Source organism: Salvelinus sp. IW2-2015, linkage group LG4q.2 (assembly GCF_002910315.2).
Source record: "Salvelinus sp. IW2-2015 linkage group LG4q.2, ASM291031v2, whole genome shotgun sequence".
Classification (NCBI taxonomy): domain Eukaryota; kingdom Metazoa; phylum Chordata; class Actinopteri; order Salmoniformes; family Salmonidae; genus Salvelinus; species Salvelinus sp. IW2-2015.
The window spans coordinates 29,240,317-29,260,011 of record NC_036843.1 but is presented as its reverse complement, the minus strand read 5'-3'; the positions used below and the strand labels follow the sequence as shown (position 1 = coordinate 29,260,011).

The 19,695-nt window shown below is 41.1% G+C and overlaps 1 protein-coding gene across 1 annotated transcript in view; it reads left to right on the top strand.

The window, feature by feature from the left end:
* LOC111963095 (neurexin-3a-like) overlaps positions 1–19,695 on the top strand; it is a 583,289-nt gene that overhangs the window by 59,185 nt on the left and 504,409 nt on the right. The window contains exons 5-9 of the mRNA XM_070443314.1: positions 8,648–8,851; positions 12,614–12,640; positions 15,250–15,369; positions 15,959–16,079; positions 18,722–18,982. Coding sequence (XP_070299415.1) covers positions 8,648–8,851; positions 12,614–12,640; positions 15,250–15,369; positions 15,959–16,079; positions 18,722–18,982 — 733 coding nt within the window. The remainder of the gene's footprint in view (positions 1–8,647; positions 8,852–12,613; positions 12,641–15,249; positions 15,370–15,958; positions 16,080–18,721; positions 18,983–19,695) is intronic.

Sequence of the window (19,695 nt, the reverse complement as noted above, 5' to 3'; positions counted from 1 at the left end):
ATACAGTTGCCAGGAAAATGGTGGGTAGTATATGGGGCTTTGGTGAGCAAAACGGATGGCACTGTGATAAACTGCATCCAATTTGAGTAGAGTGTTGGAGGCTATTTTGTAAATTACGTCCCAAAGATCGCAGGATAGTCAGTTTTACGAAGTATGTTTGCAGCATGAGTGAAGAGTTTTGTTGCGAAATAGGAAGCGATTCTAGATTTAATTTTGGATTGGAGATGCTTAAAACTTCTTATGATCCCTTCGCGCGCCAATCCCTTTAGCGGGACCTGACACCAGTGAAATTTCAGTGCACCAAATTCAAAAACAGAATACTCATAATAAGAATTCATTAAACATACAGTGTTTATACATCGTTTTAAATATGAACTTCTTGTTAATCCAGTCGCATTGTCAGATTTAAAAAAGGCTTTACGGCAAAAGCAGACAATGCGATTATCTGTGGACAGCGCCCAGCATACCAACACATGAAAATCAGAGTTCAACCAGGCAGGTGCTACACAAAAGTCAGTAATAACGATATAATTCATGCCTTACCTTTGAAGATCTTCTTCCCTGTTGGCACTCCAAAATGTCCCATAAACATCACAAATGGTCCTTTTGATCGATAAATTGCTTCTTTATATCGCCAACATGTCCATTTATTGGCACGTTTGATCCAGAAAAACACCGGTTCCAACTCGCCCAACATGCAGAGTATCTAATAAGTTACCTGTAAACTTCGTCCRAACATTTCAAAAAACGTTCCTAATCCAAATGTATGTATCCTAAAACGTAAATAATCGATAACATTTTAAACGGGAAATACTGTGCTCATTACCGGACGAAAACAAAGTGAAGCGTGTTCCAGGTCGCGCGCACCAAAACATTAGAGTGCACCTGGAGTAACACATGAAAATAACAGGGCGACTTCTTCATTTCTCAAAGGAAAAACATCAACCAATTTCTAAAGACTGTTGACATCTAGTGGAAGCCATAGGAACCGCAAACATATTTCTATTAAAAAGGGATTGCCATAGAAATCTAATGGAAAACAGATTGAGCTCAAACATGTTTTTCCCTGGATGGATTGTGCTCGGGGATTCGCCTGCCAAATCAGTTATGTTATACTCACAGACATTATTCAAACAGTTTTAGAAACTTCAGAGTGTTTTCTATCCAATACTACTAATAATATGCATATCCTAGCTTCTGGGCCTGAGTAGCAGGCAGTTTACTTTGGGCACACTTTTCATCCGGACGTGAAAATACTGCCCCTAGCCCAAAGAGGTTTTAATGTGAGTCTGGAAGGAGAGATTACAGTCTAACCAGACACCTATGTATTTGTAGTTGTCCACATATTCTAGGTCAGAACCGTCCAGAGTAGTGATGCTGGACGGGGGGGCGCCGGCAGCAATCGGTTGAAGAGCATGCATTTAGTTTTACTTGCATTTAAGAGCAGTTGGAGGCCACGGAAGGAGAGTTGTATGGCATTGAAGCTCGTCTGGAGGTTAGTTAAACTCAATGGTGCTATTGTTTTTAATATTGTGGTCGTGACTGGTGGGGAAGCAAGAAAATCACCTGCGCGATGTGTACAATCGGAGGTGGCGCCGGAGCGGACCCTGTCATTGCTTGCTCCCCGTGAATTGCCACTGCAAAAATATGTGTTAGACAAAATATTTTTGTCGCTACTTTTGATGACTAAATTAACACTGACACACATGGTCAACAGGACAGGGGAGTCATTGGGAACAGTAGAGTCTAGTTGTCATGGCGTCTATTGGCTGTCTCAGGGGAGACTGACAGTAAAATGAGCATGGATTGGTTCCTAATTCATCTATGGTAATTCAATTTCATTACTGGAGAGCACATTGGCAGCATTTGTCCATTACACAGAACAGGTCATCTGAATAGATATCTCGGAGAGGCTGACATACACAGATATGCATGCTCACACACACACCCCCCCATACACACACAGACACCACACAGACACACCAGCACACACACACGCTCACACACACACACACACACACATGCGCATACACACACACACACACACACACACACACACACACACACCACACCCCACACAACACCCACACAGACACACACACATAGGCAGACACACACATATGCACACACATACAAGACACACACAGATATGCACACACACCCCCACATACACACAGACACACACAGACACACAGACACACACAGACACACAGACACACACACACACGCACACACGCTCACACACACACGCGCACACACGCACACGCATGCACACGCACACAGACACACATAAACACATAAACACAAAGACAGACACTTACATGCTCACAGACATCCAGCTCAGTGTTTTAGGACAATATAATCAGATAGTCTTAAATGAATGGTTTAAAAGTCACCACAGTATTCCTTCTGTCACCCCATCACATTCTCAGATCCATGCTCCAGCTTCCTGATTAAGCATTCCTTCCTGGTCTACTTCATCATCGATAGGTTAATTGCATTCCATCTGACCTAAGGTCGATGTCCGTGGCCCCGCAGAAATGTAAATTGCATTAATAAAAAAAAATCCCCAAAAAAACCCTGACAGTTTAAACTAGAGATATTTGCCTTTTTGCATTAGATGCCTCTTTATCCACCGATGTAGCAACTTCCTCGTCTGCGGTGAAGGTGACAGAGCTAGAGCGGTGTTTGTCAGACCATGAGACATCCCGAAAAATCGGTCTTCTCACAAAATAATCTGTAGCGTCTGAACGGTTTGGCTTACTAAACTATTGAGACTCTCACAAACATGTACATGTCGGTTGTTTTTCTCTAGGACATCCGCATGCCTCAGGACTCGTCTGAAGGTTCCCTGTAACAGTTGAAAACAGAATGGAAGTACAGTGCCTTCCCGAAAGTATTCAGACCCCTTGACTTTTCCACATTTTGGTACGTTACAACCTTAACTCTAAAATGGATCAAAGACAAATACACTGTACCCCATAATGACAAAGCAAAATCAGGCTTTTAGAAATGTTTGCTAATGTATTAAAAATAAAACGAAAGTATTCAGCCCTTTCTGATGAGACTTGAAATCGAGGTCAGGTGCATCAAGAACATGATGGTCACTCTGACAGAGATCCAGAGTTCCTCTGTGGAGATGGGAGAACCTTCCAGAAGGACAACCATTTCTCCAGCACTCCACCAATCAGGCCATTATGTATAGTGGCCAGACGAGAAGCACCCTCAGTAAAAAGCGCATGCATCCCACTTGGAGTTTGCCAACAGGCACCTAAAGACTCTCAGACCTGATGAAACTAAGATTGAACTTTTTGGCTGAATGCCAAATGTCACATCTGGAGGAAACCCTACAGTGGACATGGTGGTGGCAGCATGGTGGTGGCAGCATGGTGGTGGCAGCATGGGTGGCAGCATGGAGTGGCAGCATGGTGGTGGCAGCATGGTGGTGGCGCATGGAGTGGCAGCATGGTAGTGGCAGCAGGTGGTGGCAGCATGGTATGGCAGCATGGTAGTGGCAGCATGGTAGTGCAGCATGTAGTGGCAGCATGGTGGTGGCAGCATGGTGGCAGCATGGTGTGGCAGCATGGTGCAGCATGGTGGTGCAGCATGTGTAGTGGCAGCATGTATGGCAGCATGGGGCAGCATGGTGGTGGCAGCATGGTGGTGGCAGCATGGGTGTGGCAGCATGGTGGTGGCAGCATGGTAGTGAGGCAGCATGGTGGTGCAGCATGGTAGTGGCAGCATGGTGGTGGCAGCATGGTGGTGGCAGCATGGTAGTGGCAGCATGGTTGGTGGCAGCATGGTGGTGGCAGCATGGTGGTTGGGCAGCATGGTGGTGGCAGCATGGGTGGCAGCATGGTGGATGGTGGCAGCATGGTGGTGCAGCATGGTGGTGGCAGCATGTGGTGGCAGCATGGTGGTGGCAGCATGGTAGTGGCAGCATGGTAGTGGCAGCATGGTAGTGCAGCATGGTGTTGGGCAGCATGGTGGTGGCAGCATGGTGTGGCAGCATGGGGTGCAGCATGGTGGTGGCAGCCAGCATTGGTAGTGGCCAGCATTGGTGGTGGCAGCATGGTGGTGGCAGCATGGTAGTGGCAGCATGGTGGTGGCAGCATGGTGTGGCCAGCATGGTGGTGGCAGCATGGTGGTGGCAGCATGTGTGGTGTGGTGGCAGCATGGTGGTGGTGGCAGCATGGTGGTGGCAGCATGGTGGTGGCCAGCATGGTGGTGGCAGCATGGTGGTGGCAGCATCATGCTGTGGGGATGTTTGTCAGCAGCAGGGCCTGGGAGACTAGTCAGGATTAAGCCAAAGATGAATGGAGCAAAGTACAGAGAGATCCTTGATGAAACCTGCTCTAGAGCGCTCAGGACCTCAGACTGGGGTGAAGGTTCACCTTCCAACAGGACAACGACCCTAAGCACACAGCCGAGACAACGCAGGAGTGGCTTCGGGACAAGTCTCTGAATGTCCTTAGTGGTCCATTCAGAGCCCGGACCTAAACCCGATTGAACATCTCTGGAGTGACCTGAAAATAGTTGTGCAACAACACTCCCCATCCAACCTAACAGAGCTTGAGAGGATCTGCAGAGAAGAATGGGAGAAACTTCCCCAATACAGGTTTGCAGTATCAAACCCAAGAAGACTTGAGGATGTAATCGCTGCCAAAGGTGCTGCAACAAAGTACTGAGTAAAGGGTCGGAATGCTTACATAAATGTGAAATTTCCGGTTTTATTTTCTAATCAATTAACAAATGCTTTGTCATTATGGGGTATTGTGTGCAGATTATGACAAAAAAAACACAATGTAATCTATTTTTAGAATAAGGCTGTAACGTAACAAAATGTGGGAACAAGTCAAGGGGTCTGAATACTTTCCAATTGCACTGTATACGGAGACTGTTTAGTGACAAAAATAAGGGTAAATATATGTAAAAAAATATATATTCATATTATTTCCTCATCTTTTTTATATCTCTAAGATATAGACGACACTTCAGAACAAACTTCCCTGCGATTATTTATTGGGGACTATCGGTTTCCATGTAGTGAATCTGTTATTCAATGCTTGTGTATGGGCGAATAGAAGTAATGCCAAATAAAATTGTTCATCAAATTATTTATTTTTATGATTTATATTTCAAGGGATTTTAAAATTCAAAATCAAATAGCTAAATGATCCTTGGTATGACCTTCTTAAAACAATTCCATATAGCTTAGTAGAACCACCCCACTCCCCGCTCCAGCTTAAACAGGGTTTAGACTCTTATGTGTTAAATCTCTTTGTTGATTCAATTGGCCAAATCACTGGTGGCAGGGTGGCTTTGTAACCTCATTACTGGCTTTAATTACCACTTTCAGTGAGCCACAGGATTGGATAAGCTCTGTGTTGATAATGTATAAACATCGGAGAGGGTCCTTGGTTAATATAMCAGGTCTATAAAGTTAGAGATATAATATGAACAATAGCAGAGAACAGAAAAGAACAGAATAACAACAAATGATATGTATATACTGTACAGTACCAGTCAAACGTTTGGACGCACCTACTGATTTAAAGGTTTTTCTTTATTTTTACTCTTATCTACATTGTGGAATAATAGTGAAGACATAAAAACTATGAAATAACACTTATGGAATCCATTTAGTAAGCTAAAAAGTGTTAAAATATATTGTATATTTTAGATTGAGATTTGARATCCTTCAAAGTAGCCAGCCTTTGGCTTGATGACAGCTTTGCACACTCTTGGCATTCTCTCAACCAACTTCATGAGGTAGTCACCTGGAATCCATTTCAATTAACAGGTGTGCCTTGTTAAAAGTTAATTTGTGGAATTTATTTCCTTCTTAATGCGTTTGAACCAATCTTGTTGTGCTGTGACGTGGTAGGGTTGGTATAATGAAGATAGCCCTATTTGGTATAAAAGACCAAGTCCATATTATGGCAAGAACAGCTCAAATAAGCAAAGAGAAACGCCAGTCCATATTTTATCCAACGTGACTTACAGTCATGCGCGCCCACATTAGATGGAGTAGAAATTGAAGTAGAAAGATTGACATTATCCATACTCTCCCATCACGTCCTCTCTGCATCCTTTCCTTCATATCAAACAAATGTTAAACCAAGACCAAGGCCTCTTTTCACAAAGTATCTCAGAGCAGGAGTGCTATTCTCGGATCAGGCGCTTCCTCTTAATAATTATGAATTAAAAGGCCCAGCTGATCCTGAGAGTTTTTCTGAATACTGGCCCAGTTGTGAAAAGTGAAAGATTGAGGTGAAGGAACTAATCTCAGACTATTGTGAATGAATGAATGAATGAATTAATTTAAAAAGTATTTTTTCGAGTCAAATAGCCAGTTGGATTGACACATAAACAAACAATAGAACAATGAAATGATTCGCAGTAGCACATCTTCTGGTGTTCTGTGCAGTGCGCACCACAACATATACATTTATAATAGTAGATAAGGTTACCCAAGCAATAATAATAACCCTCAAGCAGTAAAACTAACAACTAAATCAATACAGATAAATGAAACCTGGTCCGGCACAGAGAGAAGATTCAAGCCTGAGACTACACTCAATCTATACCCTTCGCTATATGTCTGAAATGAAATGTGTCATTTAATTATAGATAGCCCTTTGTCTTTTGTTCCAGGATTTATGTATAAAAAAAAAAAAATACTGCAAACGGAAATACACAGTGAACAAAAATGTTCTTCTCCTCATTGCTCAGCCACATAATGCCAGAGAATACCTGGTGTTTTCCCCCTGTGCAAGACAACCTGCCACTATGTCTATCATGTGAACACTTCACAGTGACGTGTCTGTCTGTCTGTCCCTCAGGGCTCTGTAGCTCTGTCAGTTAGTATCAATCTGACAGTCTCTTACTGGGCTATTAAACCTCTCTGATCTCTCGTCACACTCAACCAGAGACATGATATCAGGAGGTGTTTCATCTCTCTGTTTCAACTCTATTTTGCTCTTTATCTCTCTCTCTCTCTTTCTCTCTTTATTTCTCTCTCTATYTKAATGTCTCTCTCTCTTTATATATCTCTCTATTTTAATATCTCTCTCTTTATATCTCTCTCTATTTTAATATATCTCTTTTTATATCTCTCTATTTTAATATCTCTCTATCTCTCTCTCTCTCTTCTATTGTCTTGCTCTATCACTTTCCCTTTTTCACTCTCTCCCAACAAACTCTTGCCCCTTACCTCTTTCCTTCTCTCTCCATCTCTCTACCTGTACTTCTCTACCTGTACCTTTCCTTCTCTCTCCATCTCTCTACCTGTACTTCTCTACCTGTACCTTTCCTTCTCTCTCCATCTCTCTACCTGTACCTTTCCTTCTCTCTCCATCTCTCTACCTGTACCTCAATCTTCCACCCCCTTCTTCCCATCTCTCCTCCCCCTCTTTCTCTCTCTACCCCACCCCTTTTTCTTTCTCTTGTCCCTCTCTCTCGCTCTCTCCCTGGTTCTGTCTTCATTGTACCTTGAGGTGTCTCGCCACTCGTCTCTCCTCTATCCTATTGCACTTGGTATGATGTGTATAAATGTAGCTTTGGGAAGAGCAGCTCATGGTACATAATAAAATATCGATCGGGATGTAATTGTAGAGTTTGTCAGCAGTTGCTTTGCCCCTGCGTTGAGGGAGGGTGTGTGTGTGTGTGTGTGATTCCCAGGTGGAGTTTTTACAGCTCTGAGGACTAAAGGAGTGTTTGTGTCTATTGGCTGGATGCCAGGAAGCGATAGAGAGAAAGAGGGGGAGAGAGAGAAAGAGGGGGAGAGAGAGAAAGAGAGGGAGAGAGCAAGAGAGGGAGAGATAGAGAGATTATCTACTTCACTTGCTTTGGCAATGTTAACATATGTTTCTCATGCCAATAAGCCCCTTGAATTGAATTGAATTGAGAGAGAGACAGAGAGAGAGAGAGAAAGAAAGAAAGAGGGGGGAGAGAGAGAAGTGGGGACATCAGTAGATGTAGGGTAGCACAGTGTGTCTCCTTGTTTTCCTCTGTAAAGCCGTCTCTGCAAGAGCAGCTGTTTCACGGCCCATTTACTGCGTTTCCATGCAGCGCTGCCCCACTCTCATCTCTACGGTGTGGAGACAGGTATCGGAGGAGGTGGGKAGGTATAATAGCGTGTGTGTTTGTGTGTTCCATCTTAAGCCCATTACTTGTACCTAAGCCATCATCTGTGTGCAAATGAGTCCAGTTGAAGGTGCTATCAGGGAGACCACAGCATGCTGAAGACAGATGTACTGTGAGAGAGAAAACAGTACATTGAATGAGTCTCTCCTGAAGAGAGTGATGATGGGAAACTAGCAATGGGCAAAAGCATGGGGAGCGTGTGTGTGTGTCTGTATGTGAGCGTGCACGTGAAAATGTCATGTTGTTATGTTGTGGATTTCTCAACCTAAACAAGATGTGTGACAGCAGATGTTGTGTATAACACATTTCTATCCTCTCTCTCTCTCTCTCTCTCTCTCTCTCTTTCTCTCTCTCTCTCTCTCTCTCTCTCTCTTCCGCTCTCTCCCTCTCTCGCTCTGTTTCTCTGTTTCTCTGTTTCTCTGTCTCTCTGTCTCTCTGTCTCTCTGTCTCTCTGTCTCTCCTTCTGTCCCCCCCTCCCCCTTGCTCTCCCCCATGACAGAGGCGTCCATCTTGAGTTATGACGGCAGCATGTACATGAAGGTGGTGATGCCCCAGGTGATGCACACGGAGGCGGAGGACGTGTCTCTGCGTTTCATGTCCCAGCGGGCCTACGGCCTTCTTATGGCCACTACCTCGCGAGACTCGGCCGACACGCTGCGTCTAGAGCTGGACGGGGGCCGGGTCAAGCTCACGGTCAACCTAGGTATCGTATTACACTACCGACTACACCACGTGTTGAAAAACGTGGCTCTCTCTTTCTCTTTTCCTTTACTGTCTCCATCCCTCCATTTCTTCTCTTTGCCTTTGTACATTTTTTTTTTGTCATAGTTTGATTTATAGAGTAAAGGACAGCAATCATTTATGGAGTAGTAATAAACAAATATTGTTATTTTTGTTTGCATGGACTTTATTGTGATCTGTTTCATGAGATATTGATTGAATAAGACTCTTCATCGAAATTACTATATATTTGAACTAATTCACTTTTTTTGCATTATTTAAGCTGCTTCATTCTGAAAGTTATTGTCACTGACAAACATGCTGTCTGGCCCATCTTTTGAACAGATAAAACATAGCCATTTTCATAGTCCTAACATAGCCATTTTCATAGTCCTGTAGGAAAAAAAAATTGAGACAGTCACAGCACCACGAGATACAAAAGTATATTTTCTTTTAAAGTCGAGTACCATGCTACAGACACTACTGGCTAAACAGAACACTACTGCTAACAGAACACTACTGCAGCTGAACCAGAACACTACTGCCTGAAACAGAACACTACTGCTGAACAGAACACTACTGCTGAACAGAACCACTACTGCTAAAACAGAACACTACTGCCTGAACAGAACACTACTGTGCTGAACAGAAACACTACTGCTGAACAGAACACTACTGCTGAACAGAACACTATTGCTGAACAGAACACTAACTGCTAAACAGAACACTACTGCTAAACAGAACACTACTGCTGAAACAGAACCACTCACCTGAACGAACACTCAGCTTGCTAACAGAAACACTACTGCTAAACAGAACACTACTCGCTGAACAGAACACTACTGCTGAACAGAACACTACTACTGCAACAGAACACTACTGCCTGAACAGAACACTATGCTAAACAGAAACACTATTGCTAAACAGGAACACTACTGCAAACAGAACACTACTGGTGAAACAGAACACTACTGCTGAACAGAACACTACTGCTGAACAGACAACACTACTGCTAAAAGAACACTACTGCTGAACAGAACACTACTGCTGAAAGACAATGAACACACTACTGCTAAACAGAACACTATTGCTAAAACAGAACCACTATGCTAAACAGAACACTACTGTGCTGAACAGAACACTACTGCCTAAACAGAACACTACTGCTAAACAGAAACACTACTGCTAAAAGAACACTACTGCTGAACAGAACACTACTGCTGAACAGAACACTCTGACCTGAACAGAACACTACTGCTGAACAGAACATACTGCTAACAGAACACTACGTACGCTAAACAGAACACTACTGCTGAACAGAACACTTACTGCTGAACAGAACACTACTGCCTAAACAGAACACTACTGCTAAAAAACTATGAAAAAACACTACTGCTGAACAGAAACTATTGCCTATTAAAGTATCAATGTTAAATAGTATGTCTTTGCTAGCATTGTAAAGTTCTGTGACTTTCTAAGAGCTGTCCGCATGCTTTCCCAGACTAAACAGTTTGGAAGAATTTGTGCATATATTATGACAACATTTTGTGCCTCTTTTGTTTGATTTGGACTTTGGTAAAATACATTTTCGGTTGTTCGGGCAAACATTTTTTTTTCTTGAGGCAAGCCGAAGTTGTTAGCCAAAGTCTACGCCCCTTCGTTGGTGATTGATCAACAATAGGGATTCTTCATTAAAAACTTTGTCATACAACGAGAGACAACGAGTTTTCATGCACATTTTTTTTCATTTAGAAATGCCTCACCAAACATTTTACTTGTAAAATTGCACGACTAAGATTTCCTTGGCAAAAAATGATAAATGAATGTTTTTTTTTTTTTGTTATCTCAGATTAATTCGGACTATTTTGATGTAGTGTATACTGGAGACGGCGTCTCAAAATGGACAAACGGTACTTTCGGCACTTTTTTCTAGTTTTTCAAGCGAATGTCTTTTAAGGGAGTATGTGAGAATACTCATTCGGTCCGCCAGCAGAACTGAAGAATTCTGAGGCCTCCAACTCATTCTCACTTAGAGGAATTTGAGAAACAATAAACTCCACTTTACATTTTCCACTAACATCATCTTCTTGTCATCAAGTTGTAACTTCTTGACTTTTGATTTCGTATTTGTTCTCCTTTTCTCTGTTTATGGTGTACTCATACTATATACACTCTCTGCGAACAACTCCATATCCCATCATGCTTTGTCAAAAGATGGTATTCACCCCTTCAAAGGCCTTAAGCCTGCGGCCCGTCAGGCGAACAGCCCGAGAACAGAGCCCAGCCAAACCTGCAGCTGGCTGCCYCCCTCAAACAACCAACACCACTGTGTTGCATAAAGGAAAGAAGCACTGGTATACATTACCTATATTAACACATTTTATCTTTAAGACTGAATAAAGCTTTATTAAAGCTGGATTTTTGTCATAATAGTTTGTAGTCGTTATTATAATAGGTACAGTAGTATTGATAGGCTATGTTACTTATTGAAGTAGTTTAATAAGTTGTACTTTTACCTATATACAAGTGCAATGCAACTACCATTATTTGCTTGCACAAAACTACTCTACACAATTAACCTTTTTGTATGAAGTGCAATGTCAATAACGAGGATCACATATTCTCATTTAAGTGTTGAAGAGGTAGATATTCTTTATGTGTTTTATCTAAACTCATATGATACATCATTTCATAGAAACAACATATATTTCTACAGTCTCTATCCTGTACTGTTACATACACGGGTCTTATGCCTCTGCATGGTGCTGGTGCTGATTGGATCGCGGCTGTTCGCTCCCACTTTTCTGTTGCGGTTGACGACACATGAAACCCACCAGCCACATGGTGACACACCCAGAATGTCCATCGTAGGATCCCATAGGCCGTCTCAAAATGGCAGCCACATAAACCTGTACAACAGGCAGGAATCTGTTGTCAATTATCTTTCACTAATCAATTCACCTTTTGATATTGATATTCACTATCTCGAATTGCAAATATGATTTTTGTTTGCTATGTCCTTCCAGTGTCAAGTGTAATAGCATTTCACTGGGTTTCAAAGATCCGTGGCTCCATAATGAAAAGCTAACACCACCTTCTTGCTAATGTCAGATATATGATTTTAATATTCTGTTTAGTCAACAAGTTGGTGTGAAGGCTTTGGAGTTGTAGACTTTGAGCTTAAAAATAAAGGAAACTCTTCCAAAATGRAAGTCTATGCTGGGATGAAGAATCTATGTGGTTGGTAAAATAAAAGCGGCCATTTTCAAAATGTTGACAGCCAGTGTCCTTGTTATGCGTCTTTAAATAAATGACATGTGTATAATCTAAGTGTTATAGTATTGGTCACAGAACTCAGTTCATTCATGACTGTAACAAGTGCTGCAAAAGCGCTATGTACATTTTACCWCACAACACCCAACTAATGACCATATAAAGCAATAACTATTTTTGTATATGGACCAAGAATTTGACATTTGTGAACATATTAAATCTACCTAGTACATTACTAGTTATTACAATCATATTGCAATTGGAATCAAACTTGTAAAATTCAAGCCATCAATTTGTAATGTAAGCTAACAGTCTAACACCTAAGAATGTATAGATACCCCTCCCCTTTTACAAAATGGCCGCCTCTCTGCATGTGGACGTCCCCGGAAGGGTGGAATTCTTGTTTTTGGATGTCTGCAGCTATAACCTTGAAGGATGCAATTTCATCTGTCATTTATTCTTCCCCATCTAGACTGTGTCAGGATAAACTGTACTTCCAGTAAGTTAACACTCAAGTTTCATTTTGCTCTTGTATTATAATACTCTGCTGTTTAAATTAATGTGTTATTTGAAGTTTGAATTTCTTATAGTGTTGGTTGGAGAATGGCTAATGAGTGTGTCTGTMTGTTCAACTGGTCAGACCATCAGTAGACTATTGACAACACAAACACCCAAACTAGAAACAGACAGGGTGGTGATTTCTTAACCTCTAGGTTTTGGGTTTTATTTAAGGCAATCTTTTATTAAATATGAACATKTCATGTTATAGGGTCCTGTGACATATTGTTTTGTATGAATGTATTTTAGTTATATAAGTAGTTTCACTGTAATAAAAGTTTGGTTTAAAAAATGTTAAACAATACTCTTTCCCTTTTTAGAGATTTATAATTATAGAACCCTTTTTATAATCTCTAGTATATTTTTATCTTTTAAATGGCATATGCAATTTTTAGCATTTTGTTTTTTATCGCAAAGTTGAGATTAATAAATCACCACCTATTACTAAATGTTCAAAAATTGTTACATGCAAACAAAGCTTCATCATAGGTGGACAATGGAGAAGACATGRACCTGTTTAGTAGAAGTAACTTGATTATACAACATGATAAAGAGATACAGTCTATAGATATGTTATTCATACTGTGTAGGTCCTATCCAAGTGAAATGCCACCTTTGAAGAGTTCATAGTTACTGTAGGATTTGTGTTAGATTGTTAATTTGGTGAGTTTTGTTTGCATCTAAACRTTTTAGCCTCTAAGTCTGAGCTTCGATTTGACACTAGAATACATTCTGCTGGGGAGTAGGGATTTTGGGTCTTAGTACAGYCAACAATAACTGCTTTTACTCGTGATTAGGGCTCGGAAACCTTCAGTGTACAGGATAAGGAAAAGGATAAATATAAGATGAAGAAAAAATTATTGGGAAAAAAATAAGTTCTTCACAGGATTTGATTTTACGTGTATTATTCATTAGTAGCTCTTAACTCGGCTATAGACCTATCTTTCCTTGACGCGTTACACTAAGTAAAACTATACTGTTAGGTGAAGTGTCATGGTAGGGTGTTGTGACAAACAATGGATGATATGTCCAAATGTTAAGCAAGTTCAACTCATCSCCTATTCGAACATCGACCAGCCTCAGAAATCTCACTTCCTGTTTGGATTTTTTCTCAAGTTTTTGCCTGCCATATGAGTTCTGTTATACTCACAGACATCATTCAAACAGTTTTAGAAACTTCAGAGTGTTCTCTACCCAATAGTAACAATAATATGCATATATTAGCATCTGGGACAGAGGTAGGAGGCAGTTCACTCTGGGCATGCTATTCATCCAAAAGTGAAAATGCTGCCCCCTATCACAAAGAAGTTTTAACAGTGAATATTTTCACTCTAATATTGGAATCGGTATCGGATCCCAAAATACCATATCGGTCGGGTCGAGTCGGGCTCTATGGCATGTCAGGACAAACAACAGATAACATCAGGCTGGTCTCAAATAGCCTTTGTTATAAAAGAGCCATACAGTACAGTATGTCTTAGTGATGAGGAATATTACGTGCTTTACTCAAAATAATGTGAAGACTAAAATAGACTAAAATAATGACCATACCCCACAATACTGGGCCAAATAACTGCCGCATGCACAAAAAAAAAAATCTAGATTTTAACAGATAATCTAGATTTTAACACTGCCAATTGACAGCACAAGGAAACAAGAAACTATCCAAATCAATAGAGCTTCCCTCCAGGGGCTCTGTGCTCGTCTGCTTCTGTCTGACAGACTCTGTTTGTGTTGACTTCAAATGAACAGCACACACACCCATGACAGGGTGAGAACACACACATGTACACACACACACACACACACACACACACACACACAGTGTAGTAGGCTGTCCAGATCACAGGACTTTACTGGTACTTAGAGGGATTGTGGTAATACCAAGCAACGGCTCAGCCAATAAGCTCTGGTGCTTTACCTGGCTGTGAAAGATACATTATTAACCTAGTATACTTGTAGGTAACACTTTACAGTCCTTTTTAACCTAGTATTCATCTACTAATAACTGATTTGGGAAAAGTGGAAGGGATTTCGAGTCACTATGATGAGTAAAAGCTGTGTAATTGTTGCATTGACTGCAGTGTGTTTCTGCTCAATACACATTTAAAATCGTACATTTCCGCAATGAAGGTGCTAGTCCAGTGTGCAATCATGATTGAAGAAATATTGTTTTAGAAAAAAGTATTCGTTGTTGCTTTTTAAACAATACCTGAACTACTTTTTTCCTAAATATTACCAAACCTTTGCTTTCCACAGTATGCAATTTTAAAAGTGATGAAAAATAAAATGTGAAAATGCTCAAATGATCCCAAATGTAAGTAAATCAGAAGACAAGTCAGTTTGACATGTCAAGCTGCTCTGCTATCATCATCTGCAATATACGCCTTCAATTACCCTGCTTCTTTGAGTGGTTATAAATAAGCTCATTATATCACCGCCTTCTATTGAAAAAGGCCCAATATAACAGCCCCTATTGGAAAGTGGAAAGCAAAGGTTTGGTTGGTGACGCAGGATGACTTTAACTTTGTGACCAACCATCGTTCTCAGGCAAGGGACCCGAGACCCTGTATGCTGGGCAAAAACTCAATGATAATGAGTGGCATACGGTGCGCGTGGTCCGCCGGGGAAAAACCTACAAGCTCACGGTGGATGATGACATAGCAGAAGGTATTATATCAGCTACAGTCTGAGAGAAACAAGGGGTCCATTTCATTTCAACTCCACTCAATTCAGAAAGTTAAGCAGATTCCAATTCCAAATTCACCTAATCGAAAAAGTATGGAAGAGAATTGGAATTGGAATTTCAATCTACTTCCTGAATTGAAATGGAAGTGACCCCAAACCTGGAGAAAAAGTCCCTCATCTGCCACTGATTGTATGGGTGACGTGTCATGTTGTTCTGACATAGTTTAAGGATTACATGAATTACAACATTTGCTAATTAAGATGAACTATCCTTTCAGTGTTTTCTTATGCTTTTTTAAGTAACTATTTGAGAAGGGTGACTAAAAATACTATATTCAACTATAACTATATATAACTATATATATATATAAACTATAAACTGTTGACATCTATTAATAGGACTGCATTGTTCTTGCTGATGTTAATTCATTTGTAGTATTATGTTGTATTTAACCATATTGTACTGGCCAAAATTCACCACCATTTTAAAATCAGCCCTTTGTGTTAGTATCAGACAGTGTTTCCTTTTCTTTTCTATCTTGTTTTCTTTCCACCCCGCCCTCTACTCCAGGCCAGATGGCGGGCGACCACACCCGTCTGGAGTTCCACAACATCGAGACGGGCATCATGACGGAGAGACGCTTCGTCTCGGCCATCCCATCTAGCTTCATTGGACACCTACAGAGTCTCAGGTTCCTCTTCGCTCATATTCTTTGTTATATACTTTGTTACATACTTTATCATATACTTTATCATATACTTTGTTATATACTTTGTTACATACTTTATCATATACTTTATCATATACTTTGTTATATACTTTGTTATATACTTTATCATATACTTTGTTATATACTTGATCATATACTTTGTTATATACTTTGTCAAAATCTTTGTCATTTACTTTGTCATAAACTTTGCCATATTCTTTGTCATATCATTTGTATAATTTGCTATATAGTTTGTCATATATATTGTTATATACTTTGTTATACACTTTGCAATATTCTTTGTCATATACGTTGTAATATACACATTGTTATATTCTTTGTTATATACTTTGTTATATTCTTTGACACATACTTTGTTATAGACTTTGTTATATACTTTGTTGTATCCTTTGTTATATACACTGCTCAAAAAAATAAAGGGAACACTAACCTAGATCTGAATGAATGAAATATTCTTATTAAATACTTTTTTCTTTACATAATTGAATGTGTTGACAACAAAATCACACAAAAATTATCAATGGAAATCAAATTTATCAACCCATGGAGGTCTGGATTTGGAGTCACACTCAAAATTAAAGTGGAAAACCACACTACAGGCTGATCCAACTTTGATGTAATGTCCTTAAAACAAGTCAAAATGAGGCTCAGTAGTGTGTGTGGCCTCCACGTACCTGTATGACCTCCCTACAACGCCTGGGCATGCTCCTGATGAGGTGGCGGATGGTCTCCTGAGGGATCTCCTCCCAGACATGGACTAAAGCATCCACCAACTCCTGGACAGTCTGTGGTGCAACGTGGCGTTGGTGGATGGAGCGAGACATGATGTCCCAGATGTGCTCAATTGGATTCAGGTCTGGGGAACGGGCGAGCCAGTCCATAGCATCAATGTTTTCCTCTTTCAGGAACTTCTGACACACTCCAGCCACATGAAGTCTAGCATTGTCTTGCATTAGGAGGAACCCAGGGCCAACCGCACCAGCATATGGTCTCACAAGGGGTCTGAGGATCTCATCTCGGTACCTAATGGCAGTCAGGCTACCTCTGGCGAGCACCAGGAGGGCTGTGCGGCCCCCCAAAGAAATGCCACCCCACACCATGACTGACCCACCGCCAAACCGGTCATGCTGGAGGATGTTGCAGGCAGCAGAACATTCTCCACGGCGTCTCCAGGCTGTCACGTCTGTCACGTGCTCAGTGTGAACCTGCTTTCATCTGTGAAGAGCACAGGGCGCCAGTGGCGAATTTGCCAATCTTGGTGTTCTCTGGCAAATGCCAAACRTCCTGCACGGTGTTGGGCTGTAAGCACAACCCCCACCTGTGGACGTCGGGCCCTCATACCACCCTCATGGAGTCTGTTTCTGACCGTTTGAGCAGACACATGCACATTTGTGGCCTGCTTGAGGTCATTTTGCAGGGCTCTGGCAGTGCTCCTCCTGCTACTCCTTGCACAAAGGCGGAGGTAGCGGTCCTGCTGCTGGGTTGTTGCCCTCCTACGGCCTCCTCCACGTCTCCTGATGTACTGGCCTGTCTCCTGGTAGCGCCTCCATGCTCTGGACACTACGCTGACAGACACAGCAAACCTTCTTGCCACAGCTAGCATTGATGTGCCATCCTGGATGAGCTGCACTACCTGAGCCACTTGTGTGGGTTGTAGACTCCGTCTCATGCTACCACTAGAGTGAAAGCACCGCCAGCATTCAAAAGTGACCAAAACATCAGCCAGGAAGCATAGGAACTGAGAAGTGGTCTGTGGTCACCACCTGCAGAACCACTCCTTTATTGGGGGTGTCTTGCTAATTGCCTATAATTTCCACCTGTTGTCTATTCCATTTGCACAACAGCATGTGAAATGTATTGTCAATCAGTGTTGCTTCCTAAGTGGACAGTTTGATTTCACAGAAGTGTGATTGACTTGGAGTTACATTGTGTTGTTAAAGTGTTCCCTTTATTTTTTTGAGCAGTGTACTTTTGTATATTTAGCATTATTCTTTGATAAATTCTTTGTTATATACTTTGTTAAATACTGTACTTTGTTATATACTTTGCCATATTCTTTGTTAAATTCTTTGTCATATTATTTGTTCAATTCTTTGCCATATTCTTTGTTAAATTATTTGTCATATACTTTGTCATATACTTTCTTACATACTTTGCCATATATGGCATATTCTTTGATAAATTATTTGTCATATTCTTTGTTAAATTCTTTGTCATATTCTTTGTTAAAATCTTTGTCATATTCTTTGATAAATTCTTTGTCATATTCTTTGTTATATACTTTGTTGTATTCTTTATGCTATATGCTGTTAGAATCGTTATTTCACCCAAAAAGACACAACAGCTTACAAGCTGTATTCAAGATTTGAATGTGACTACTATGTCATCCGATGGAATATGTTGACGTTGTTGAAATGATGTCTGTTCTAGAGAAAGCCAATCTAAATCATGTAACACGGCTGTTATGTTTGGCTTCACTTCAGCAGGTGTTGTTGATAACTTTGTCTCTAGCAAACGACAGGTCCCTTCCTGTGAACAAGAAAGGGGTTTCTCTGTTTACATGCATCAGATAATATATTTATTCCCCACTCTACCTACTCCAGGTTCAACGGTATGCTGTATATAGATCTCTGTAAGAACGGAGACATCGACTTCTGTGAGCTCAACGCCCGATTTGGCATGCGCTCCATCATCGCTGACCCTGTGACCTTCAAGTCGAAGAGCAGCTACCTGAGCCTGGCCACCCTGCAGGCCTACACCACCATGCACCTGTTCTTTCAGTTCAAAACCACCTCGCCTGACGGATTCATACTGTTCAACAGTGGAGACGGCAATGACTTCATCGCTGTGGAGCTGGTTAAAGGGTGAGTGGGATCCCACCTGGTGCTAGACTTTCCTTGTTGTTCGTTTACTAGTGTTTTTTTTTTGTTCCAGCACCACTATGAAAGACAATAGGTACCCAGGAATGGTATTACAGAGGCATATTGTCACCACAGTAAGAGACATATACTTTAACGAATACAGATGTCGGATCTTAATTTGACCCATTTTGTCGCAGGAGGAAAATAATCCGTCAGCAGGAGAATTTGAATACCTGAAGAGTTATGTAGAATCACCACCAGTGTCAACTGGAAGCGGTGTTTTGAATTCAATGCAGTACCATACCTACATTGTACCTTAGACTGCAGGTCCACTGGGCGCCAGTTCAAGTAGCTTATGTAGGATACGTGCAGGCTACAGTGTCTTGTGTAAATGCTTATGTGGACTTTAATACATTTACATATTTTTAGGAGGTAGATGTGTTTTTCATTAGGGAAATCGTTTTTTTGTATCAATTGTTTTATTTCATATGCAAGGCAAGCAAATAAAATCAAATTTTATTTGTCGCATGCGCCGAATACAGTTCAAGAAATGGAGTTAAGAAAATATTGACTAAATAAACTAAAGTAAAAAAATGAAATAAAAAGTAACACAATAAAATTACTTAACAATAATGAGGCTAGATACAGGCATACCGATACCGAGTCAATGTGCGGGGGTACACGTTAGTCGAGGCAGGGGGGGTACACGTTAGTCG